The sequence below is a fragment of the Haliaeetus leucocephalus genome, unplaced genomic scaffold (genome assembly GCF_000737465.1).
Source record: "Haliaeetus leucocephalus isolate CR32 unplaced genomic scaffold, Haliaeetus_leucocephalus-4.0 Scaffold162, whole genome shotgun sequence".
In the NCBI taxonomy this organism is placed as follows: Eukaryota; Metazoa; Chordata; class Aves; order Accipitriformes; family Accipitridae; genus Haliaeetus; species Haliaeetus leucocephalus.
Window position 1 is genome coordinate 5,906,860 of NW_010972598.1, and position 26,179 is coordinate 5,933,038.

Below are 26,179 nucleotides of genomic sequence, written 5' to 3' on the forward strand. Positions count from 1 at the left end.
TCTTAAGACTTTTGTTTTAAGGAAGTAATCTTAAACCATTAAATCCATTTTAACTTTTAAATCTAGCTACCCATTTCATAACATTCTTAATCAAATCTTCAGCAGCTGAAATGGTTGTTAAATGTCTTAAGACTAAGAATATGTGTACAATGACATCAAATGTTTATTGTGCAATCATGATAAAAATGTATAATCCTTAAAAAAAGAGGTTTAAGGTTTTTTTTTTTTAAACAGCTCTGAACTTAATTAAAGGAAGTTAAGGAGATTGGAAACAGTATTTAAGGAATGGCCTGTGGCATAAACTTCAAGATGGAGGAGGAGGTAGCACATAAATCTTGAACTGAGGATTAATATATAATTTATACGGAAATAGCTTCTTTGGCCTTTCTAATGTGGGTCTAAACAGCTCCCATACTGGTTTCAGCTTAGCTGAAACATTACTAAAAGGCATGAATGCAACAGTACCCTCTCTGCTCATTCCTCTAAATGACTGAGTCACATTGATTGGACTGCTGAGACTCCTTAACATTTTGATGAGGAAGTTCTACCCTGATCAGTGGTAGAGCTGGTTTGTGTCAATCTCCAGCTATGCAGAGATAAGATAGCTACTGCATATATGAGGAAGGAAATCTGAGGCTGTTCTTCCTCCTCTGCCCCCCAGGAATACTCATATCTGTTAGACTTGTTCACAAGTACCCTAACTAGGATTTTTTTTTAACAGGTCCCTTATTCAATGCAAATGTATCCCACACTATCTACGTCAACAATTTGAAGATTCATCAGTAGATCCACTCCCAGAAAAGATGAGAGAATCAGTGGTAAGAGCTTTTCTTTCATTACTTTCTGTTCAAAGTTCTCTCCCATCCATTTTCCCCACAGAGGAACCTTTTAAATATTCTCATTTAGTAATTTAAATATTTAAATTACTAAAAGCACAGAAAATGGGAGTATATATATCCTGTTCCTTTAAATCCACAGATGGAAACTGAGATAAGTTCTTCTAGATCTTCTTTCCAGCGAGGCCAGAAGGGAGGAGGGGGATATTGCAGTTTTCCTTTCTGAAGGGTTCCTTTGAAGGACTCAGCAACATTGATTCCTTAATATAGTTGATGGGAAATGCACTTGTAGAGCTTGGGGAATGGGACATCTCATCCTGGTACTCAGAGGGCTAATGCAGCCTCTGTGCTTAGAGTTACAGCCTGGCAATCTGGTGTGCACAGGGTGGACTGGATTGTTCAACAAGTGTTCAAAACAGTGAGCAGTCCTGCCGAACTCCCTGACTGCATTGGAGGGGGACAGAATTTGGTCCACACGATTAAGTGTGTTTAAAACAGCGCTTATTCATTCTTTTTCTAGGGCTAGGAGCTGACCTGGTTCTCAGGAATACCTTTTTCTGTGCCAGGGAGTACTCTTGACTGTATGCCCTTCACCCCAGCCAAGCCAGGTGGAGCAGAGACCAGACTTGGCACCTAGCGATGGAAGAAGCATGTGAAACTTGACTAGTATGAGAGAGGGAGGTACATGCCTGGTGCCAAGCATTGCCATCTCATCGTCTCTTCTTTGCTTGGCAGGCTGTTAATTTCCTGCTGTCTGGCACGTACCTCTAAGTTTGTGTCAGCTTATTTCCCACTTCAGCTTAAACATCCGAAGTGACCCATCTTCCTTTTTGTGTCTTCTTGTATAAAAACCCCTCACTGTTACCCAGGGGAGGTTGATCTTATAAAGAGTTCATGTGAGAAGATCATCAAGTTTCCAGAAGTTTTAAGGAGTGTTTGACGTTTTTTAGAGTCATGAACCGTCCTGCTTCCCGGCTGTCAGACAGCCCTTCCTCCAGACCACATCCCTAATGTCTGCATCTGAGCGTTTGCAACCTAGGCAATTACTCCTAAACTCCTGAAAGCTTGCGGAAGCAAGGAGAGTTGTTCAGAGAGTGCCTGGAGGACAGACTGCCTTTTTTTGACCCTTAGCCCTGATCTGAGAGTCCATAGTGCGTAGTGTTACAGGTTGCTAGTGTGGTAGCTGACCTGGCCTCCAGATGCCCCTTCAAAGGGATGCATCTCTCCTGTACATCCTGAATCATTTTTGGGGCATTTTATAAGGTGTTACACAGCCTACATTCAGCACATGAGCTGATCCCACACTACCAATGTTTTCTACTTTTCTTTGCTAAGCTGCTGCTTAGATTGTTATTTTCTACCATGCATAATGTTATTTTAAACTGCTTACTCTAATAAGGCCCACTTAATCTTAAGTGATATGTCTGTTTCTTGTTGCTTGTATTGAGCTACAGTTTCTTGGAAACTAAACTGTTTGCAACAGGGTCATGGTGCAGTATGAATGTCCAGTTAGTAACAGAGTAAAAAATATTTATCTTAAAGTTGTGCTATATTCTGTGGTATTTCTGGTGTATAGGTTATTGCCACGGTTCATTGTCAGCCCATCCTTGTAGATGGGCACTGTATGGCAGATGTAATGGAAAGCTTCTCATTCCCCTGTATTTGTATCCCACTTTATTTTTTGCTGATAGTGCCCTTCTTGGAGCAGTACAGAGTCTGATCTCATCTGTTCTGTAGATGGAGCCTTGCCAGGGGACTGAAGCACTTACTGCGGCTGTCCACTTAACTAGTTTCATTTCACAGTGCGGAGGGAAACCTTAAGCAAGGCTTCAATATATTGAAAACAGAAAACAAAAGAATGAACAAATTCTCCTCTAAGATCCTGGCTATATTTTCAAAACAGAGTCATGCTGCAGACTCTCAACCTATTTTTGTGTCAATAATATGGACAGGGATCTGATGTCTTTTACGAACAGTTACCATGTGGTTCAACTGCACTTGGGCTCTTGAGCCACTGCGGTGAAAGATGCAGAAGTGCAGGGAGGACTGTGGTGGGACTGGCCAGACATAGGACTTCAGTTCTTCTCTTCACCATGTCTCTCAGTTTTGGGCCCCTCACTACAGGAAAAACATTGATGTGCTGGAGCGTGTCCAGAGAAGGGCAACAAAGCTGGTGAAGGGCCTGGAGCACAAGTCTGATGAGGAGCGGCTGAGGGAACTGTGGTTGTTTAGCCTGGAGAGAAGGAGACTCGGGGGAGACCTTATCGCTCTCTACAACTACCTGAAAGGGGGTTGTAGTGAGGTGGGTGCTGGTCTCTTCTGTCAGGTGGCTGGAGATAGGATGAGAGGAAATGGCCTCAAGTTGCACCAGGGGAGGTTTAGATTGGATATTAGGAAAAATTTCTTTACTGAAAGGGTTGTCAGGCATTGGAACAGGCTGCCCAGGGAAGTGGTTGAGTCACCATCCCTGGAGGGATTAAAAAAATGCATAGACAAGGCACTTTGGGACATGGTTTAGTGGGCATGGTTGACAGTTGTACTTGATCTTAAAGGTCTTTTCCAACCTCAATGATTCTATGATTCATTCCTGTCATGTTTTGCCAGTGGTTTTTTGCATTTAATTAAGTGGGATTCCTTGCACCTTTTGCTTTCCAGGATATACCTGGTTTGGGGGATTAACACTTTTCTGCTCTGTACATTTGATAATCCATGCTGCTACTGCTGCTTTTAGACAGAGGCTCCTTTCCTTCAGTGTTGCTGGAGCTTGCCAGTTCTTTGCCTTTATTTTTTTTTTCTCTGTCCAGGCTTCCCTCAGTTTGTATAAAAACTGTAAGCAAATGTGTTTGCTTACAATGTCAATTAGCAGTTCTAATTCTTCCACACTGGGAGATGTCTTGAAGAAAGAAAGGGCAATTTCTGATTAATGCAGGCTCTTTGTCCAACCCCTCTGTTATCTGGTACCTCTGTCTCAATTAAACACTAACCAGTTTGCCAGGAGACTCCCACTGCTATCTCACAGTGCAGTGCTAATAGAGCAAGTAGGGAAGAATTGAGGCAGGAGAAAATGCATGTGTCTCAAGTTTGAGGAGCACAATCGAGCCACAGTCTCTGCTGACTTGCTTCAGCAACAACAATCATGTTTAGGATGTAGCACTTGGCTGACAGTTTTAAATAGCTTCCAGAACTTCTCTAAGGGGATCTTCAAACAGTTGAGAAACTGGATGAAACAATATGTCAGTATTTGAAGGAGATTTCATGGTGGTAGTTCATTTTTTCCTCTTGGAGCGCTCCTCTACGGGGAGAGTATTCCTAACCCCCTGTCAGTGGCAAGAGATGGCATGATGCAACACAACAGCCAGCCTTGCCCTGGGCTATATACAGACATATGGTCTACATAACATGCCATTTAAATAAGACCCATTTTAATCAGAAATCCTGAGATGTACAGAACCAAATCACCTCCTCAAGGAGCTGAAAGCAAACAAGGTTAATATTGAAAATTAATGTGTTGCATTCTGTAGTGGCTTTGCATTGATGATAGGAATAATAAATACAGCATCTCTAATGTTTAGTTATATGACCTTTGCGATTTTCCTTTGATTGAATAGCTATGTAAGAATTGCCAGCTTTGGAAGCCTGAATTATAAAGCAGCTGTGATGGATAATTGACCATTCAACTTTGAGAATGGAGCTTCCTACCATTATAATTAATTTCTATAGGCATCCACATGGCTGATTACTAGATTAACCAGTGGCCTGAGGGTGCTAATGTGTTACATTCAAACTCAGCTTCCTTCCTGGCCTTTAATACAAACATTTAGATAGCTAGTAAAAGGATTTGTACAAAAAGCTCCAAAAGCATAATTGAAAATAATAATTTTTTTTAAAGAAGCACCACTATAGTGTATTCTGCTTGTAAAATCTCTGAGGCATCAAATGTAGCGATGGTTTGGGGTTTCTTTTTTCCCTTGAGTGTAAAATGGAGAAAAAAGAACACCTGCTTTCAGCCCAAGCTGTATCGGTGATTATCTCTCACTGCAGAGATTTTAACTGTGATCAGCGCTTAACTTTTCCACGTTGGAACAATTGCAATGAAGGACTCAAGCTTCACATCGTAGGGTTGTTCAGCATTCAATTCCCTGGCCTTAGGAATGGAATCCAAAATCCTGCTTTAGACAGTTGGGTCTAAATGCAGGATGGGGAAGAGAGTTGCGTCCAAGGTAAGCACATGCTTTGCAGGAGCTAGCTGCCTTCAGCAGCAAGGGTGGAAGCAGCAGATCCACCCACAGCGGCCTTTAGGTGGGTCCCAAGGTTTTTTCCTGGAAGGTTGCTCTGAAACCCCCTCAGCCAGAGATAACTGCTCAGGGTCAGCTGTTTCCTGGGGGGCCCTGACCACTATGCCATGACATGAAACAAAAGCAACTGCTGCTCAGCTTTGTTACAGAAGGAAAAAACACTGAATTTTGTGAGAAGTTTGAAAGCGTCTGCCACATCAAGAAGGAGCTACTGTGGGGACCGTTGTGCAAGTCAGCAGCTGAGCCGTACATTTACATTTTGCAAGGGCAAAAGGGCAAGCCTGGGCATATATGATACTTTAAACACCCTATTTGTTGCCAGAGTTGGAATGCAATTGTCAAATTTCGGTTTAAATACCTGGACAATAATCATTGCTTTAAAAACACAGGCCTTTTCCTGTATGGGATTGTTAATGTGTCAAAAGCGGTGATGGCACCCTAAAAAGAACACTTGCAAACTCAGAGATGGGAAAGGTGGGAAATACCAGTCCTGTGCAATATAATCTGTGTAATACATTCTCTTTTGAATGTAATCTTTTGAAAAGATTCTCTTTGGTGACCTGGCATGGAATGGAAAGTTAGGATGCTGTCTCTCCCCAAAACATCTGTTATTATCACCTCTGCTGATTTTACAGCTAAATTCTTAATATTTGATGTAGTTCTTAAAACGGCAGCTTCTTCAGTCACCTGGTTGTGAGAGAAATAAGTCATTTTAATAGTAATCCTTTCTGGTTGTACAGAAGAGCTTGAAAATATGATTGGAGTGTGTTTGTTGTTCTTATAAGCTTGTTTTAGATTATTGAGTAGTTGGATTCAGCTGTGCACAGTAATACTTGATCAAGACTTTTCATAATATGTTTTCATAAAAGGGCTGAAATAGTGTCATATCAATCTGGCACTGCTTAACCGTCACAGATACTGAATTTTACAAGCTAAATACTGCTGCTTTGCATAGATTTTGTATGCAGCATCTTTGAAAAAATTTGGAAAGGTTAAAAAAAAATTATTTCTGTTACATGCATTGGTAGTAATTCCCTTATCCATCTTTATCAGGGTTTTGACCATGATTTTTCAGTACTGCTTCACATACTAAAACCACTTGAGTTAGAGATGGATGCACAACTTGCTAGTGAGTGAAAGTCTGAACCAAACAGAGAGGACCTGTGGGGACAGGCAGGGACCAAAGGTTTGTTCAGGGAAGAGAAAGCCTTTCCGCTGGGGGTCCCTTATGTTGCGGTTCTCCTGTTGCATACGATGGCCAAGAAGCAAGGAGTAAGGCCAGCAGGGCTATGGTTTGAAAGGATGGTTGGAAAGATTTAGGAAGACCTAACTCTGCTCCTACACCTTCCCAGCTATAGTCCGTGTGCGAGTACAGGGCTGTCTGGAGAGGGCACAGCTCTCGGAGGGGAGGGTGTGCTGCTCTTGTGGGGGTACCTGCTCCTGAGCAGCCTGGGAAAGGGAAGGACAGCAGTGATAGCTTGAGAATTCAGCTAAACCAGATTGGAGTTTCCTGGGAGAAAGCAAAAGTACTTCTTGAGCCCGAAGGCTTTTTAGTCCTGCTGAATTTCAAAGGCCTGTTGCAGTAAGTGGAAGTGCTGATGCTTGTGACCTTTTACTAAGAGGCATCTTTCATAACAGGGAGTGATAGGCAGCCTAAATATAGTGGTTGCTACCAGCTTTCCCTGTAATTCACAACCCTTCTGTTGTTCACTTGTTCTGCTTGCTTGCTTTTTATCTCCTTTATTCAGAGGTTTGCTATCCTATCATTATTTTAGTTTTCTTTCTTTTTCTCTGATGACATACGTGAAGACTGCAACACCAGGAAATTGGATGAGCTTCTAATTCTAACAAAAGTGTTGCATTTCACTTGTTTTTATAAGTCTTTGAATTAAAGCAGTCAGCTTCTACAGCTACAAATAGTTACTCATTTGATAACTTAGGAGTAGTATTGAGTGCTGAACTTAAATGCCCCTCTCATAAATCTAAGACAAGATTTTTATTTACTCACAAAGACATTTGGGTGACCTCCGAACTACAATTCAGAAGATCACACGCATCACAGGCTATCTTGTTTATTTGTTTACTGAGAATGACATTTTAATCACAAGAAAAATGGGCTGGAAAGACAGCGATATTTTCCAATCTTTAGAAACAAAATTACTCCTACCCTAGTTATAGATTTTTATGTAAAGGCAGACGTGTCCTTTCATTATCATTCAGTGACACTAGAAAAAGGCCTTGTCTGAAATCAATAAAATCTTGCCAAAATTTGGCTTCCGATACAGAAAATCAGAGAATGGGACATGTCACTTCAGAACATAATAAATGTATTAACTCCATGTCTCTGAAGACATTACAGAAAAGCATAAGTCATTTCAGTAATGCAAGATAAAGTGAATCTGAATGCTTGCATCTTAATGCTTGCAAATAGGAAATGGAACCAGAATTTTGATTCCCCAAAATAAAAAAGTCGTAATGTAAAAGTTATATTCCTTAAACAGAATCAGACTCGGTATGAAAATGTATTGCTTTCATTTCTCCAATCTTAAAACTATCTTATTTAAAAATATAATTTAAAGTTAGGCATGATGAATTTAAATGTGATTACTTTGACAAACCCAGAGTATGAAGAAATAATTTCCCAAAGCAGAGTGGAGAAAACACTTTTGTATTAGGGAGTTCTGATTAGCCTTATCACAATGCAGACTGTGAGTAATCGAGAAGAGTGTCATTTACCTTGGTTAAAATAGTATTGGCTTGCTAATTGTGTATAAAATAATTATTTTCACAGAAAGAAGTCTTGAAATCGGATCTCATTGTCTGCACAGTGGCTGCTGTTCTGTCATTTGCTGTCAGTGCCAGTACTGTGTTTCTATCATTAAGGGTATGTATCTGTCTTTTTTTTCCTTCTTTCTTTTTTTCCCCTAAGGTATTACTTCTTTTATGCAAAACCACAGGGTGCTTTAACGAGAAAAAATAGAGATTGTGGGAAGAGAAGTTAGTGAAAATGTGTTTACTGGTCACAATAACATTTTTTTATGTGCAAGGCAGTTAGTTTATGGATATTTATATTAATTTCAGTGTTACTTATTTGGTGTCTCTTTCTTAAACCTCTGCATATTGACAGCTCTGATACAGAACCTGGGGGACAAAATGAATAAAGCTGATCACTTGCCTTTTTTCATCCAATTAGGGAGGAAAAAGTGGTTAACTGAGTGGGCAAAATACATATTTCCAAATCCATATCCACTTGTGGAGTCAGAGTTTGAACATAAGAATAAAAATTAATTGCACGAAAATACAATTATAGGAACTGTTAAAAAAATGTTTAAAAAAAGTTTTTTATAAAAATGTTGTTGTAAATTATAACCATGTTTCATTTTTTCTTTTTTGGTTCAGCCATTTCTCAGCATTGTCCTGTTTGCTTTAGCATGGACTGTGGGATTTGTAACACATTATGTACTTCCTCAGCTTCGCAAGCATCACCCCTGGCTGTGGATCTCCCACCCCATACTTAAAAGCAAAGAGCACCAGCAGCGGGAAGTGAGAGGTTTGTAATAAAATCTTCTCTAAACAATGGATGCAATGACTTGCAGCTTGTCTTGATTTAAAAAAAAAAAAAAATCCAGAAGGAACAGATAAGTGAGAATAAATTATGCTTTACATTTCCTTCTTGAATAGCATGCATAGCCCATCATTTCCATTCCCCCCCGCCCCGATCACCAGCAAATTTGTGAACCTGTAGAGGTTGTCTCCTGAGACCACTGCTCAAAAGGGCTGAGGCTGGGCAGGCACCTCTGGAGATTGCCTAGTTCAACGCTCCTGCTCAAAGCAGGGTCAGCTAGAGCACATTGCTCAGGGCTGCTTCCAGTTTTGAATATCTTCAGGCATGGAGACTGCACAACCTTCCTGGACAACCTGTTCTAGCATTTGATCATCCTTACAGTAAGAAAGGTTGTTTTCGTTTTGGGGTTGGTTTTTTTTTTCTTTTGTTGAAATGGAATTTCCGTTTTTCCCCATTTCCTTTTGTCCTGTCACTGGGCACTACTGAGAACAGTCTGGCTCCATCAACTTTACCCTCCCCATCAGGTATTTATACCACCAAACTGGCCCCAATCAGGCATGAATAAGATGCCCCCTGAGCGTTTTCTTCTCAAGGCTAGGCAATCCCAGCTCTCTCAGCCTCTCCTCCTATGCCAAGTCCTCTTGCCCCTTAATCATCTTACTGGCCCTAAGTGGTCTTTCACAAGCCATCGTCTGATCTGCTTTTTGCTTTTACATTACAGCACTGTTACTTGCTGTATTGCTTTGATATGTTATAGTTCATGCTTAATACATTGGCTTTTTATATAATTTAAAAACTTAAATGATTGATGAAATTGAGAGGCAGAATTTTTTCTGCTTTCTGACATATATATCATTTGAACAGCAAGGGTAGTGCAACTTAGAGTTCTAATTTCCATCATAACACTTTTAGAGAAACATTAAAATTGAAAGAAACTGTGAAATGTTCTTGAAGATTTGTTCTTGCTAATGTCTGCTGGCTTCAGTGAGTAGTACCCTGATACATGCAAGTATCAGTAAATATTTTATTATGTCGAGATCTGATTTCCTGTTCTGATACAGTTATTCTGCAAGCAACCAGTGTACTTTTGAGAAGTGCACCTCTTTTTTTGCACCCCCCCAGCTCTCATCTTGCCTTTGCTACCAGCCAAAAGCTTGCTTGTCATTTCTTGATGGATCCTGTGCCTTAATCATTCTCAATATATGTTCCTGAGGTGTTTGAAGACAGCATTGTCAGAACACAGTCTGCTGAGGGACTTTAGTCTGTTCTTCAACTAGACAACAAAAGAGTTCAAATTACTCTCTGCAAAACCATGCATTAAGGATTTAAATCTTTTTTAAAAAAATCATGTCTTTCAAAATGATTACTTTCCAAACAAGGCTTGGGTATGAAAAAAGTACCCAGGAGACTTGATTGAAGGTTGCCTTTTAACTTTTACTGCAATACGCCAAGGAAAGTGTAGTAGAAACATAAATCTTATTAAGGATCATGCCCACCTGAAAACATTGTTCAGAGGTTCCTCCCCCTGATAATCAGTAATTCTGATGAATACCCAAGTTTTATTGTTTGTTACATCACTTAATCATAAAAGACTACTGTAGAATTTCTTTCCATTGTCCTGATTAAGTCTGCCTTCATTTGTGAGAAAACATTGTTTTCCTAAATGCAATGACTCAGCTTTTGAAAAGGTTGAGGGTAGAGATCTGCCAGACTGATCTCCACAGATGGGTTTGCTTCTGCTTTGAGATCAGCTGCATTTCCCATGCTACCTGCTGTGGGCAACAGGCTTTTTTCCTTCTTTTGCAGTCCTCTATGTGGTCCATTTCTGCACTTTGGGGCTTAAGTATTATTGCAATGTATCTGGTGGTGTGTGTTAGAAAACAAGAGTAAAAAAATAAGTAAATATATATTTCAGGCCCTTAGGCAGCTGCAGAGGCGTTTTATCATGTTCTGAGATGAGACAGGCTAAGGAAAAGGTTGTGTAATCCCTTTGATAGATATGTTGGACAGGCTGTCTTCTTTCTTTTACCCTGTAAGAAAAATGTAGGAGCCGAACTTAAAGGTTTGCTGTTTGTATAGAAAGACAAACTCGGAAAATGACAGTATCCTGTAGTTGTCAGGCGTGGACAATGAATGGACAAGTACACAAAACAAGGTATCTATGAGGAGTTTTTACTGCACTGAATTTCATTTTCAGCTTCCTAATTTTTGACAAGTGTAGTACTATGGGGAGACGAATGATTGCTTGCAATTAGACGAGCAGCTGGTAATGACAGTTCCACAAGTTTATTCCTGGCTTTGTTTCATAGACTCTGGATGAGCTGTTCAAACTTTCAGGCCTTCCACAGAATAGAAATTATAGACCAGTTCTCATGTTGGCCCTATAAGATAACTCATTTATTACTTGTCATTGTTTTGCCTGACTGCAGGAAGAAAGTCTGAGGTCAAGATGTATGAGCTTATGGTATAATAGATGTGTAGAAAGTAGTGCAGGACTGAGTGAGAAAGAAACCCTGAAACACTAGAGACTATTTTTTCTCCTCCCTCCCCACTACTGCTTTTATAGCCCACAGATTCATGTAGGCCATTTTCAAATCATCCACATCTTTCCCTGGGCCCCCTCTGAATGTGAGCTCTTTTTTTCTTCTGTCTGCATTGTCTGCACACATCTCTCTGCTCCTGCAGCTACCTTCTTTTTGGTCTACTTGATATGCACATCTGTTTATTCAAGCTTGAGTTCTTACAGAGAGCTCAGCTTTGGGCAGCTGGATGAAGTTCTTGAGTGGATCTCTGACAGCAATTTGCAGTTCAGGAGGAGGAGAGAGGAATGGAGAATAACAGCTAGGTTCCAAAATGGACATTTTGCTGTGTGTATGAACTTTTTGGAGGTGGCCTTTAGGTAATAAGTGAAGGAAATATTTTTATGTTATAACAACAAAAGTTGATCATATTTTCTGAAGGCAGACTTTTGCAAGAGCTTTGCCTTAGCTTAAGATACTGGCAAATCATGACTTAAAGCTAATTTGGAAGGATTGCTTTTAGCTCTTTCTCTTTGAGCCTATACAACAGACACCTGTGCCTGTAGAACATACAAATCTGTTGATTCAGCATGTCTTCTTTGCCTGCCATTGAAAAGGTGTGTGTGGGAGTGTGGGATGTGTATACATAACTGTTTTAATTTCTGCTGGGAAGAGTACTGGAGATTCAGTAGCTGGCCTTGTTATTTTTGAGTCAATACTAAGTTCTGCCTTTTTGTATTCGCTGTTTTTCCAATAACCTTGTCTAGCTGAGCTCAGTTGAGAATAAAGACATTGTTTTTGTCCACACACAAGTGTTTCTGAACCCAGTTCACCTAGGTTCTCATAGCAGTTGAATTGCACAGAGCATTTAGTTCTTGTTTAATACTCATATTAAGCACTGTGATGTTGTTAGAAAAGTCTACTGCAAACGAAGATGTTCTTTACTGGTGAATGATGTGATCCTGGCAGGTACTTTTTACAATGGCTGTTTAAGTATTTTGAGAAGCATCTATGACAGTTTCTAGCTCCTGTTAATTCTTCAGTCTTTAGATCTCTGTATTGGGTCTGGCTGGGATGGAGTTAATTCTCCCCATAGCAGCCCTCATGCTGTGCTCTGCATTGGTAGCTAGAAAGGTGTTGATAACACACCAGTGTTAATGTATTGGGTTTGTGTGGCAAGGTTTTGGTAGAGGGGGGGTGGGTGTGGGTGGGTGGGGGTTACAGGGGTGGCTTCTGTGAGAAGCTGCTAGAAGCTTCCCCCATGTCTGACAGAGCCAATGCCAGCCAGCTCCAAGATGGACCTGCCACTGGCCAAGGCCGAGCCCATCAGTGATAGTGGTAGAGCCTCTGGGATAACATATTTAAGAAGGAAAAAAAGTTGCAGGGCACACAGAAACAGCAGCCAGAGAGAGGAGTGAGAACATGTAAGAGAAACAACCCTGCAGACCCCCAGGTCAGTGCAGAAGGAGGGGAGGAGGTGCTCCAGGCGCCGGAGCAGAGATTCCCCTGCAGCCCGTGGGGAAGACCATGGTGAGGCAGGCTGTCCCCCTGCAGCCCATGGAGGTCCACGGTGGAGCAGATCTCCACCTGCAGCCCGGGGAGGACCCCACGCCGGAGCAGGGGGATGCCCGAAGGAGGCTGTGACCCCGTGGGAACCCCACGCTGGAGCAGGCTCCTGGCAGGACCTGTGGCCCCGTGGAGAGAGGAGCCCACACTGGAGCAGGTTTTCTGGCAGGACTTGTGACCCCACGGGGGACCCATGCTGGAGCAGTCTGTGCCTGAAGGACTGCATGCTGTGGAAGGGACCCACGCTGGAGCAGTTAGTGAAGAACTGCAGCCCATGGGAAGGACCCACGTTGGAGAAGTTCATGGAGGACTGTCTCCCATGGGAGGGACTCCACACTGGAGCAGGGGAAGAGCGTGAGGAGTCCTGCCCCTGAAGAGGATGAAGCAGCAGAAACAATGTGTGATGAACTGACCATAAACCCCATTCCCCATCCCCCCTGCACTGCTGGGGGGTAGGTAGAGAATCCGAGAGTGAAGCTGTGCCCCAGAAGGGAGGGAAGGTGTTTTGAGATTTGGTTTTATTTCTCATTACCCTAGTCTGGTTGATTGGTAATAAATTGAGTTAATTTTCCCCAAGCTGAGTCCGTTTTGCCTGTGATGGTATTTGGTGAGGGATCTCTCCCTGTCTTTATCTCAACTCATGAGCCTTTTGTTATATTTTTCTCTCCCCTGTCCAGCTTTACTGATAGAACGGCTTTGGTGGGCACCTGGCATCCAGCCAGGGTCAACCCATCACAATCTCAAAGGGTATTTCATTTATCAATGAGGTCAATGATACTTTGCAGTCTAAGGAACAGTGTTTTGCCACTGTAAGATGGGGAAGGAGTGGCACAGAGTTCAAATGAGGTTCCTTAGGTCATCCACTAGGTCAGTGCTGGAGAGGGCCTCTCTGGAGTCATTATGTCACTAAAAGTGCTATTTAATATAGTGACTAGTAATTGGATTATGTAGAAACTACCATTTAGCATGTACCATCTCTTTTCATTTCTGAGTGTTTCTCATGAGTGCAGTTAGAAGCAGCAAAACAGATACTATCTAAATTCAGAGAACAAAAATTATTTCTCTATCGCAATGAATTATGAATTCCATTGTTTCATAAGTTAGTTGGTTGATTATGAATGTGAGCTAACTCATTTCTTTTATGGTTTTGCAGTGCAAAAAATGCTGACAATTGGATGAAATGATCTGTTATCTGAATTTCTATTTCAGATGCTGCTCATTTGATGTGGTTTGAAAGGCTCTATGTGTGGCTTCAGTGCTTTGAGAAATACATTTTGTATCCAGCTATAATACTGAATGCCCTCACCATTGATGCTTTCTCAATTAGTAAATATAAGAAGCTTGGTACACAGTAAGTAGATTATAACTCCAGGCATGTGATTAGTAGACTATTTGGGTTTAGACTGAAGATTGAGAAATGAAATTTGTATCTTAAGTCTGTTTGCTTGTTACAGTTTGCTTTTGTGCATTATTAGTTCAGTATACAATAATCATTGGCTCTGCTGAAAGAAAAAAGCAAAACTACCTTAGCACATGCTAAGACATGACTCCAGTGAGAGAGAAATTAAAAGATTAAAGAGCTATATATAGATACACATGGAATGTCTAAATGTCAATTAAAAGCAAGACACACTATACCAGGCTGCAGGTGTTTGATGGGCATAAACACAGTGGGGTAACTAGAATTAATCATATGAAAATGAGAAATCTAGGCTGGATATCAGGAAACATTTCCTAACTGAGGATTTTTAAGACTATGGCGTAGTCTCCCAAAGGAGTTGTCGGAAGCTTCACCACACAAGTCTTTTAAGGCAAGACTGAATAAAATATTCAGCAGAGTAGAATGGTGGGTAGTCCCACATTAAGAGCAGTTTGAGAAAGGTAGGAATATAAGTTTTTTCCAAAGTCTGATGTCTCTGATATTAAGCAGAACTGGTGATGCTGATCCATGAAAAAACAGTATGATCCTTGCAGACAGACTTTTATGGTAAATATTTTGTTCAGTGACTTGCCTGCTGCAGATATTCAGCAGGCTTAGTGACTGCAGTATCCCCAGTGGGCAGAGTTTCTGCAGTCTTTTTATCAGAATGACAGTGATGCAGATCATAAAAACAAAGAAACAGCCTGTGTTCAGGAAGGAAGGTTCCAATAGCAGGAAAAACTGCTGGAGGAGGGGGAGTTCCTCAATATTAATAATGATGTAGATTCTTAACTTTAAATATTAGATAAAAGAACTTTGATGTAAAAATTGCATGTTGTTTTAATTATTCTTCTCTCTTGAAGAGCAATACAGCTTTAGGGACTACACAACTATAAGGAAAAGGTGGTCCCTGCTTTTAGGGGCTGAAAGTAGGACTAGGGCATTAGTGAAATTTTCTGCATATTCCTCCCAGACAACTACTTTTCCAGAGAGATTCTCACCAGTCACTCAGAGATAGCCTATGTAGTCCCCCATTGACCTTTTTCCCCGAGGCACTTGGGAGATGCTAAGGCCAAGGTGCTTCAGGAGTTTAGGTGCATTGTCCAGGGTGAAACTGAGTTCACACTCATCCCTCTATTTCGTTCTGCAAGGCTGGGAGAACTAGAAAGTCATCAAAATGTCATTTGTCACTCGTTAGCAGACGTGACTGAATGCATGCACGGAGCAAATATGTAGGGTTAGGAAGGTGCTATTTTTACATAGTCATTCCTCCAAGCTAGGTTGCACTTTAAAGTATCACCTCCCTCAAGTGTTCTGAAGTAGTGAGTTAGTCCCCCAGAAATCTTGAGATTAAAGGAAGTAATTACATTTGTCTGCCTCTGATTGTTTGGCCTGTAGGGGAATACCATGACAGTCCGTCCTTTCCCCATCCCCCTTGTGTCTCTGTGATCACCTTGGATTTAAAACCTGTGTTTTCTCCTTTTGCTTATAACTGAGGTCTATCCACAACACCCCCAGCATCCCTCCTTCTCTGGCACTCCTCTTTAATATGCTTCCCCTACAGCTACCATGTAAATGCCACACAAAAAACATTTGTCCTCAGATCCTACCTCTTTCTCTTCAACTCTGTAAGCCCATGAAGGATCCTGGATTCTCCTTGCTCCTTCCATATACCGTGTTACTGAGGGTTGTACTTTCTCTGCTTTAATACATAAATACCCGTTTTCTGTTGTCGGAACATTCCTTAGTTATTTACCACCCAAAGATCAGACTGCATCGTACCTTAGAGAAGGGAAGGCGGCACTTCCCTGCTCTGTGTCTGAAAGTGAGATGATACATTTTGCATCATTTGATTTTGGAGGTTTTCTCAATTTGAGTGTGTTTTGCAAAGAACCTTCATCTTGCTTTGTGATTTAAAGGATTGAAGCGGTTTCCTTCTTGAGGAAGGCAGCAGAACAGCTCCTTCACAGTCAGGAGTTTGCTTGAGCTTTCCAGAGCCTGACGTGCTGGTTATTAATGGGACCCATGCTGACAAGCTGAAAAGCTTGCCCCGTGTTACCTGCCGCAGAGGCTTCAGAAATAAGCCCCCCTTCTCTTTCTCTCTCTCGCTTTCTCTCTGCTGGGAGTTAAGGCCCCAGGAAAAGCATCTTGTGTGGCAATAGCTTGAAAGAAGAGGGATAATGAGCAAATTATTTTCTGTTATACCTGAGATCATTATTTTATAAAATGTCATTTTTTGGTGAAATTTTCTGCATGTTAACAGATCCAGTGAGGAAAAAGTCCCCCTTTTGCTCTATGATCTGGAAGTTTTCCGTGTGAAAATTCCTCCATGTTGCAAGAATTTTCTTCTTTATGAAGAATGCGAGATCCAACTGGTTCATACAGGATACACTGAGATGGCTTCTAGTGGCTTCAGAATCTATTTAGCTTAGTCACTAGGTTTTCTATTCAGAAATCTGGGGCAAATTGAAAAGAACAGCTTTGACAAGGTGAGAAATAAGGTCACCTTGGCATTTCATTCCAACAGTGATGTCCTGGTGATCCTTTAGAATGACCTGCACTCAAATAAAGTTGCATTTGCATTACAGGAAGATACACAATAATGAATAAATGCCACATAAAATAAAATCAACCTGGAAATGTACAGACTTATGAGCCTTTCTAGAATGATGAAAACCTCTTTAGAGCTTTCTGGCCTGACAAGTGTCAGTCATGGCAGCAGGTATTCTCCTGGTTTGCAGCAGGATGGAGGAGAACCTTCCATGTATTTTGCAAATACCTGGCCTACTTTAAGACCCTCATTATGCACTGAAGTCCCCATCTATTTTCACCAGCATCAAAAAAGCAATGCATCTCTGAAAAAGTGAATGTGCTTAATTTACTTAAGAGAAGTCACCTGGCTCTCAATTAACAGGGTGTTACTTGTACATGTCTATTAGGTTTGAGTTGTCTTTTCAGGAATAGATCCAGTATGGTTCTTGGACATCGACATGCAAAACTGCAATCCAAACATACTTGGTCAACTGCCAGAAAACCCTGAGGGTACCTGATATGACTAAATACTCCTGAATTTGACTTGATGGTTCATTAGGAGGCTTGAGATGTACTTCTGAACATGGCCAGAGCTTTCTGAATAAATCACTTTTATCTTATACTGACTAGAACCCAGAAACCCAAAGGTTTTGAGCTGAGAGCTGTTTTTGCAGCATCCCCAGTATGTGATCAGGATTGAGTTCACAAAATACCGCTTTGATTTCCTTCCTTTTAAAAACCTTGGTGGAGAAGGTGGTGTTGCCCCTTTTGTTTAACAGGAGTCTAACTGTTAAGCACTTTCCAGGAAAGTAAAGGCTATGGGAGGTTTGCTCTTGATCCCTCCTGCTTTGGTGGTAAGGAAATTCTTACAGGAGTGGGGAATCGTGTTCCAATTCCTGCTCCTGATGCTGTTCCTGTGGTTTTTAGTGGTTGTTGGATAAAATACAGAACCATGCAAGTGTTCATGGTCTGGAGCCCAGTACTGTCTCATCTCAGGGGGGTGCCTGTCTACCCAGGTGATCTAAAAATTTATGTGCCTGAGACCTTTCTAGGATCTAACCCCTAGAATAGGTGGTATTATCAAGAGATCAAAATTGCTGTCCAAGCAAGACAATCTTTCTAATTATGTAAAGTATCTTAAAAACAAAATTTTAAAATGTGAACAACCTCAAGTCTGTAAGTTCAGATAGATATCCAGAGACTGGAGTGGTTTTTTAAATTCAAGGGGTGCCAAAACATTGCCTCCATCTTTCCTTCTCATATAATTGTATTTTCTTTTCTTACAAAGAAAACTGTGTAGTTTTCTGGAGAGTTAAAAGAGGAACATTGTCTTCTTGGAGATATAGCAGCAAGCACTTTAATTTTTAAAGATTGGACTTTTTGATTCTCTATGTGGTCACTTACTATTTAGAGTTCTCAGCTTAAGTTCACCCTCTAGAATATAATAAGGGAGAGTAAAATGCAGACTGCCTGTATCTTACAACACATAGATGCAACACAATTTCTTTTCATCTGATGAAGTAATTACTATATAGAAAAGATGACCTTCCGATCAAGAACAATGGTAAGAATTTCAAGCATTTCATGTCTATGGGTGTTTCTATCCAGAATTTTGGCATTGTGTGTAATGAAATTAGGAGAATAATTATAAACTGTGTCATCAAGTGAAATTCGTAGTAGTAAAAAAAAAATGGAGTGGGTTCAAGACATTTTTTTCAAATTACAGTAATGTATTAATGGAAGTGCCAAGATCTTTCTGAAACTGAAATTTTATTTTAAGACCTACATAAAAATTTCCTTTCTAGATTCTTGGTTTTTAACAGTTAATACTACTGGTTTTAGTACAGAGTTCATTCTTTATTACAGATTACAAGTGTTTGATAATGATAAGGGAAAAATATGAAGTTGCACATGGGTAAAATAAATGTGATTATTAAAAGAACATAGGATTAATATCAGAAATCAATAAGATGCGTAGATTTAGATATACATAGCAATCTAAAATACATCTGGTACAGCAATTTGTATTTCAGAGCTTCATAATTTATGACTTTGTCTTGATTAGGTTTTTCTTTCTGCCTTTCTTACAGCTGTGATATTATCCTGATAACAGTTGCTGGGATGAAACTCCTTCGTTCCTCATTCTGTAATCCTATTAATCAATTTGTTACTTTGAGCTTTACTGTAATCTTCTTCCGATTTGACTATAGAGACATTTCAGAAAATTTCTTGCTGGATTTCTTCATGATGTCCATTGTGTTTCACAAGGCAAGTTTTATAGCTCCTGTCATTTCTTTGGAAAATACATTTCATAGCTTTATTTATCTTCTCAGTGTCGCTGTGCTGATCAATATGTGGTAGGATTTTTTAGAAGTAATCAATGCATATATAGACACAGATTATTGGTACTATAGAGGAAAAAAATCTGTAAACTGAAAACAAGGTTCCAGTTAAATGTCTTCTCTGTTTTTTGCAATGTTTTGCATTTATTTTTTGTTCACATGTTGCTATAGAAAGTTCAGAATTGTCATTTTCATGAGGAGAACCCTCAATGAGTTGGAAAGAGCCTCTTGGGTCATTAGTGCAGGGCTGCCCTCCAGATCAATCGCCTGGTGTTTTTATCTAGGTTTCCTTTGAATGCCTCTAGTGTTTGACTCAACAACTTCCTTTGGGAAGTTATTCCATTATCTAATCATCCTCATGATAATAAATGTTTTCCTAATGTCAGCCTTAATGTTTTTCTTTTCCTATTTTCAGTCTGTTATCCTTGTGATGCTGCCCTTAACCTTAACCTCAGAGCTCCTTCCTCTCTTTTACATTGTTAACTCTTGGAGTGTGCTCTAGTTGAATTTACCTTAAAAAAAATTCTTTCTGCATCAGTCAGATCAGATCCTGTCTTGATTTGTTGTTTCACTGAAAAAAAGCAGGTTTAACTGATACCTTGATAAAATATGGGTAAGTATTGAAGACTTGCCTAAAGCTTTTACCAATTCTTTTGTATTTTGTTTTATTTTTAAACTTGTTGGTCCCCAATTGCCATAACATATGATACAGTTTGTCTAGGGGTAACTCTGGTGAGGTGTTTGGTTTTGTTGTTGTTCAGGGGTTTTTTTGTCAGGCTTGTTGGTTTGGTTTCTTTTTCTAAAATACTCCTATTATATGTGTGAGTATGACCCAGCTAGCACCACTTAATTTCTGAGAGGAGAAAGATGTGGTTCCATATTGACTGCTGCATGTGCTGTGGAGATGCCCAACAGTGTGTGTGGAGATATTTAGCCCTTCTACACAAAGAGTGTCAGCTCGCACCGCTGTCCTTGCTCCCCTGGAAAGTTTCAGGCTTCCTAAGGAAAGGCCCAGTTCATTGGTGTTACGTTGGGCGTTCCCAGTCATTCAGGCAAAGAGTGAAGCAGAAATTAAATGCTTTTCCTGGTTTATTTCTGTGCTGCTGTAAGGGAGGAGGAGAAGGGAGGAATTAAAATGGGGTTAGAGTAATTTTTTAAACTTCTTACCTTGGAGTGAAAGATGAGCAGTGAAAGTGATGCAGAGGTTGGTAGCATTGTGGCAGTTTTCAGTATTTGTTGCATTACCATGTTCCCTAGAGTAAGGGGTGAATTTCTATCTCCAGAGAAGATTGTCAGTGATGTGCATCAGTGGACATCCCATGTCTGGATAATGGCTTATTTAGTACTGAAACTCATTCTTCAAAAACTCATTACAGGATCAAAAAATTAGCACCCCAGAATTGAAAATCTTGCAAGTCATTAATTCTTTTGAAAATGTTGACCTTGTGAGCATATCACAAAATACTGGTGGGGATTATTGCATGTTTTTGGAAGAGAGAGATGTAAACGCTTTTCAGTAGGTTTTGGGGGGGGAGTTGCTTGGGTAGTTTGAAGCTACTGTTTATAGTAGAAAGACTAGTGATAGCTGTACAAATGAGATAACAAAGGATGCATACCAAATTAAGCAGAGATAGTTGCTAGAATAACTACTACTCTACTAGACTGAAAGCTTGTTTTGAAACTACAGACATGTTTTGAAAATGTAGTTTTAGCATTGGTCTGCCATCTTCTTCATATCTGATAATGTCTGAAATTTTGCAGGTCATTAGTTCATCAAGTGGACTTGTCCCTGTTCCATTTTAAAAAATTGAAATTAAACGGTTGAATTATTTATATTACAGAAGCACATGTGCAGTTACACAATGATCATTAAAGCCAATCTGAAAAATAGCATTGCAGATGATAGCAATTAAAGCCCTATTAATTTCAAATCATAAAGGGCATAAGTTTTCTTTACCCTAATTAAGGTCTGAGCTTTAATTAGCTCAATATTGTGGACCTTTAGTAAAGGATATGGTCACTTGAGGATAAAGATGATGTGTGTTTATTCCATACTATAGGCCCTAAGCAAGCTGCATCCACCTCAGTTCCTAAAAGCGTTATGGGTCTTCACAGATGCTGTTGGTCTGTAGTTCAGTCATTTTTATGTTTGCAACTATTTTTAAAAAGGAAAACCAAAACTGAAATAGTCTCTATTACCATCACCTTTGGCTATGCAGAACTTATTACACAGCCATGGATGATTTCTGCTTACTCATTGAAAATGTAAACTTGCCACCCTCTGAATTTGGGAACACTAGAAGTGCTGTGCCTTAGTCATAGTGATGGTAATTTTTAAGCATGGTTACCCCACAGAAAAATATTTGCATGCTCTCAAAGCACGGTGGTAGTAAGCATTTATTTTTTTCTGCCAGGCACTGGGGAAGAAGGCATCTAAATTCAACAGACATTCACAACTGCACTAGTGTGCAGTGAAGCAGATTATGTTAAATAAAACTTTGCTAATAATGTTGGTGGAATATTTCTGAATATCTCACTGATTGTACTTCCCTCATTTTCCCCATTGTGCTGTTGATTTAATGTAATTTAGTCAAATCAGAATCTCCAAATGAGCATGTGGCTCCCTAAACAAGTTGAGGCATGGAAGTCCGAATTGCTGCTCACAGATTTTTATCTGTTTGCAGATAGCCAAGCCACCCACACTGGAGTAACACAGAGAACAAGAGAGTCTATTCAGTTGTATCCCTGAGGATTTTTTTAATCAACCTGGACTTTTTGGTCCTTTTAACATTGTAGGACTTACTAATGTAACACAGTTAATTCACTACTTTTTTAAAAATCATTAGCTGTTTACATTTTGACAAGTTGCAGAATGTGAAAACTTAATGCTAAAAGTTGATTAGGCATATGCAGAGTGTTCTGTTTTGTCTTTCAAATTGCCTTGGGAAGGGACCAAGATAAATGTTTAGGAAAGACCTTTTTATTTATTTTTAAGAATGATTGCAGCTTTCAGTTCAAGTGGAACAGGAGTTCTCCATCTTTCTTATGGTAAGACTTTTGCTGTAGCCAGCCCAGTTTGTGTCCTTGGCTACAGCCTGGGATTCTTCTGTCTAAAACTTTTGTTGTCTATATTCTTTAAATCAGAGCTGAATGGCTTCTTAAAAATACATGGTTGCCATTCAAAAATTGTGGGTGTAATGCTCTGATGTATGCTCTGCAGGAATTCAAACTGGATAATCAAGACAATCTTCTTGGTCTACATGACTCTGTGTAAACTTTTCAAATGAGCCAGTTGTTCTCCCTGGACTTTTTAGAAGATGATGTCAGTGCAAAGGTTAATAAGAATGTTCATATTAGTTGAAAATAGAATACCACAAATAACTGAGAATATATTCTTCACAGGCATAGCAAAGATGGAATATGTAACAGGACTTAGGAGATTTCTTTCTAGACTTTTAACAGTAGGAGAAACTCTGAGATTTTTTCTGTAATAGGCTAAAAAATGTGGGAATATTAACTAGTTTGAATAAACTATTTGGGAATGATGAAAAGATGGGCCTTTCTTCCACCCTTCTGATGTCTACTGACATAATACTTAACCAAGCAAACACTCTGAACACATGCAACACACATGAGAGGGAGAGCACATGGACAGTTAAGTGCATGTTATAGCTCATCTAGTCCATCTTTCTTCAGTGTGATCAAAAAAAAAGGGAAAAAGCAATGCGCCCAGCACTGCCCTCCTTGGCAGATGTGTGAGCTCCTTTTAAAGGATGCCTGGAGTAACAACTGTTAGGAGTCAAGAATGAACAGGCATTATTAAGTGTGAAGTAGAAACCAATGCAAATCATTCAAACAGCAAGGATACTGGTTTGGAACTGGCTGAGCGTTAACAAAGATGCTCAGGGCAAGGCTTGTCCCAACTCTTTTGCTGTGTTCTCTTAAATATGCGGCTTTCCATTTCATCCAGTGCCATGGGCATCCTGTAAATCTTGCTGGTGGAGAGGGATCATAGTGTCTCCCTGAACTGCTTTTGGAACCTCGAGTGGAGCTGATGTTGAGCTGAAGGAGCAAAGACAGCAAAAAAACTTGGTAGTGCAAATGTGGATGCTTCTGGCTGTAGTGTGCTCTTGGCTACTAGAAAAAACTGGTGGGGTTTTTTTGGCAGTCTGTTCAGTACTGGGAGTAGTGTGTTGGAGATTCCTGTATGCCAAACTGTGGTAAACTGGCTCTTTGACCAGCAACTCTTTCATATGTAGAGCACAGCTGAGAAATGATACCTGTACTTGGGAATATGTGTTCTTGACAAATCAGTGTAGCTTCCTTTAAGCCCTAAAGAAAGAGCCATCCCTAGCTTACACACTCATCTACTACACAGATCCGGATGGGAATGATAAGACCCAGTGTCATTAACCCTCTAATGCCTAGGACTACAACTTCCTGTCTCTTTCCGTGTCTTGTATGTTACTGGCAGGCAGTTTAATGGCCTCTTAATTTGTGTGTGTGGATGAACTAATTAGCAATACTAAAATATGAAATCACCTTATATTTTCTTATAGTCAAGTCCTCTGAGGGTTCTGAATTTGTCTTCATGCATAAGGCAAAATAATCAAAGAACCAGAGCTTGTTAAATTTGCCTTCATTAACACTGAATTTATTTGCCTAAGTACTCTTACCCCTGCTGAGCTCACTTAAGAATACAATTTCCTTGTCTGATATTTTTTCTTCTTTCCCAGAATACATTTTCCAGCTAATAAGGAATCCACATCTTTTTTTTAAGAATTTTTCTCTTTCTGTATACTTCTTTCTGCCCATAGTGTCCAATGTCACACATTTATGAAAGATGATCTTTATGTCAAAGTAACTCCAGCTAAGACAGCCAGTTTGTAACAACCTGCCAGACCTGTGCTGCTGATCAGGCTTAACTTTCAACATCTACAACACAATCCCTTGGACAGACAAGAAATTATGCATGTCATCTTATTTCCTTCATTTTATGAGAAAGTGTTACCAAGTGCATTGACCTTCTTGGTGCTTTGTTGAAGTCAAGTAATTAACCTATTGGATCTTTTTATTGCCTTTGTGGCAATAAAATTCTTTGTTAGTTGGCATGGCCCATTGATTGATTTAGGTGCTACTTGTAAGTCAAGAGCCTCAGTCTTTTTCCTTTCCCCTTCTGACTTTTCATCTTTTTCTAAATCTGATGTTTCACTTCAAAGCTTCTGGCACTAAGTTGTTAATTCGTATTTTAATCCATTTCTTGCCATTCGTACATATTGAAATCCAATGTCTTAATCAGCTGCACCCTCTTGGCTCACAGCTGTTTCCTCAACTTTTGGTATCTGGCATATAAACCTTGTTAAGACACTTTCTGCTGAGTAAAATACCCAAGGCTGCATCTGATATTTGACAGGATAATCCCAGTGGTATTTTCCATAGACTCCTTAACTCTCTTGAGCACTGTACAGTTCATGTTTCCTTTTAATATTGGAGAAATGGTTTAATTGATTTTTCATTCAGCCTTCTGTCACTGACCTCTTTGTCAGACTTCATTCCTGATGCTATTCCCAAATTGCATTTTCTCTTTCTTTTTGGTTTTTTTTTCCTTTAGAATGGGACCGATGTACTCAGGGGTGCAGGGTGACATGCACCTGCTCCCCGGGTCAGTCTGGCTCACTACGCACTGAGGACTGTTCATGTACATCCATGCTGGTAGAGGTGTGTTCTGGATCTGTTGATGCAGGCACTGAAAGAGAAATCTTGGGTATCTGGTGCTTCAGGACACAACTTACTCTGTGTGTTTTTTATGTCTGCTTTTAGTAAAGGAGATTTCTGGGAGGATACAGTCCTGGCGGGAGCCATGCCTATGAAGGCTTTGCAGAAGAGGCTGGATCAATGCAGCTCCCAGCTGATTTATTTCACTTGTCTGGCGTTCTGCAAATTAAGCTGATTAGCTCTGATCTTGTCCTTTTTGCCCACCTCCAGAGATAGGGGAGTTGGTTTCTGACAGTACCACACGCTCCTTCCCTGGGCTCTTGCTGTCAGCTGACAGTGTAGGAAGAAGCAGCATCTGCCGTGAGCAGATCTAGGGCTGTTAGGTTTTATCATCATCTTATTGTCATAATCCTCATCATACTTGCTTCTGCCTGATGGTTAACATTTAACTTCAAATGTAAGGCTTCCAAGGCTTGTTACTCAAACTGTTTAAAACATGCCTGTTTTGTACACTGTCAATGTTAAGTGCTGAACACTGTGTTTCAGGAATATATTCCTCCGAGGTTTGATATCAGAGCCTTGGACTGATTATATTTTGATCCTCTTACATATGTTGCATTAGACAATGATCTTCAAATCCCACAATATAAAGGCTTCACATGCCTGTAAGCAGATGCAAATAAAGACAGCCTGGAAAGTATTTGTTGTAGATTCAAACATAGTGCTGTTCAAATACACCAGTAGAATGTCACAGTGACTTAAGACATAAACATTAAAGACCATTAATATTTCCAGTAAGTCTTGTTTTGTAGGATTTCATAGGTGAAGTTTGTTTTAAATGGCATTAAATAAAAAACAAAGTCAATGATTTGCAAAACAAAGCCATGAACTAGAATAAAATAATTCCACCTAAGTTTAATTTCATATCCATAAACACATACATGCTCACAACTTTTCCTTCTTAATGTATCTTAATTTTTGTTGACATACCAAAAAAAAAATAAAATTACCAGTAGGTATTAGAATTTAAGTCCAAGACTTGGACCTACCAATTGACCAGAATTAGCTTAACAGGAGAAACTAAATACCCCCCCAGCATCTGAGAGCCTGAGTTCAAATCTGTCTCAGGTTCTCAGGATCTAAACGGGAATATAAAGAAATACCTGTTCAAAGCAGGAAATAATTGCTTTCTGCATTTAACTTTTTTAATCTCAATTTTGTGTTGCACGTAGAGCATATAGCCATATGTATATGACAGTTATTTTTGTTTAAAACCAATTTGTACATACACTTTTTTAAAACACAGGAAAATTCAAGCTTAGCAAGAAAATGTTAATGTTTATGCATTATTTAGTCCCAGTATTGCCAAGGAGTCTGCCTACACAGAGT

The 26,179-nt window shown here is 39.9% G+C and overlaps 1 protein-coding gene across 1 annotated transcript in view; it reads left to right on the plus strand.

Annotated features, from left to right (window-relative positions):
- PCNXL2 (pecanex-like 2 (Drosophila)) overlaps positions 1–26,179 on the plus strand; it is a 157,046-nt gene that overhangs the window by 69,112 nt on the left and 61,755 nt on the right. The window contains exons 17-21 of the mRNA XM_010562953.1: positions 722–818; positions 7,923–8,015; positions 8,531–8,681; positions 13,991–14,132; positions 18,824–19,001. Of these exons, the coding sequence (XP_010561255.1) occupies positions 722–818; positions 7,923–8,015; positions 8,531–8,681; positions 13,991–14,132; positions 18,824–19,001 (661 nt within the window). The remainder of the gene's footprint in view (positions 1–721; positions 819–7,922; positions 8,016–8,530; positions 8,682–13,990; positions 14,133–18,823; positions 19,002–26,179) is intronic.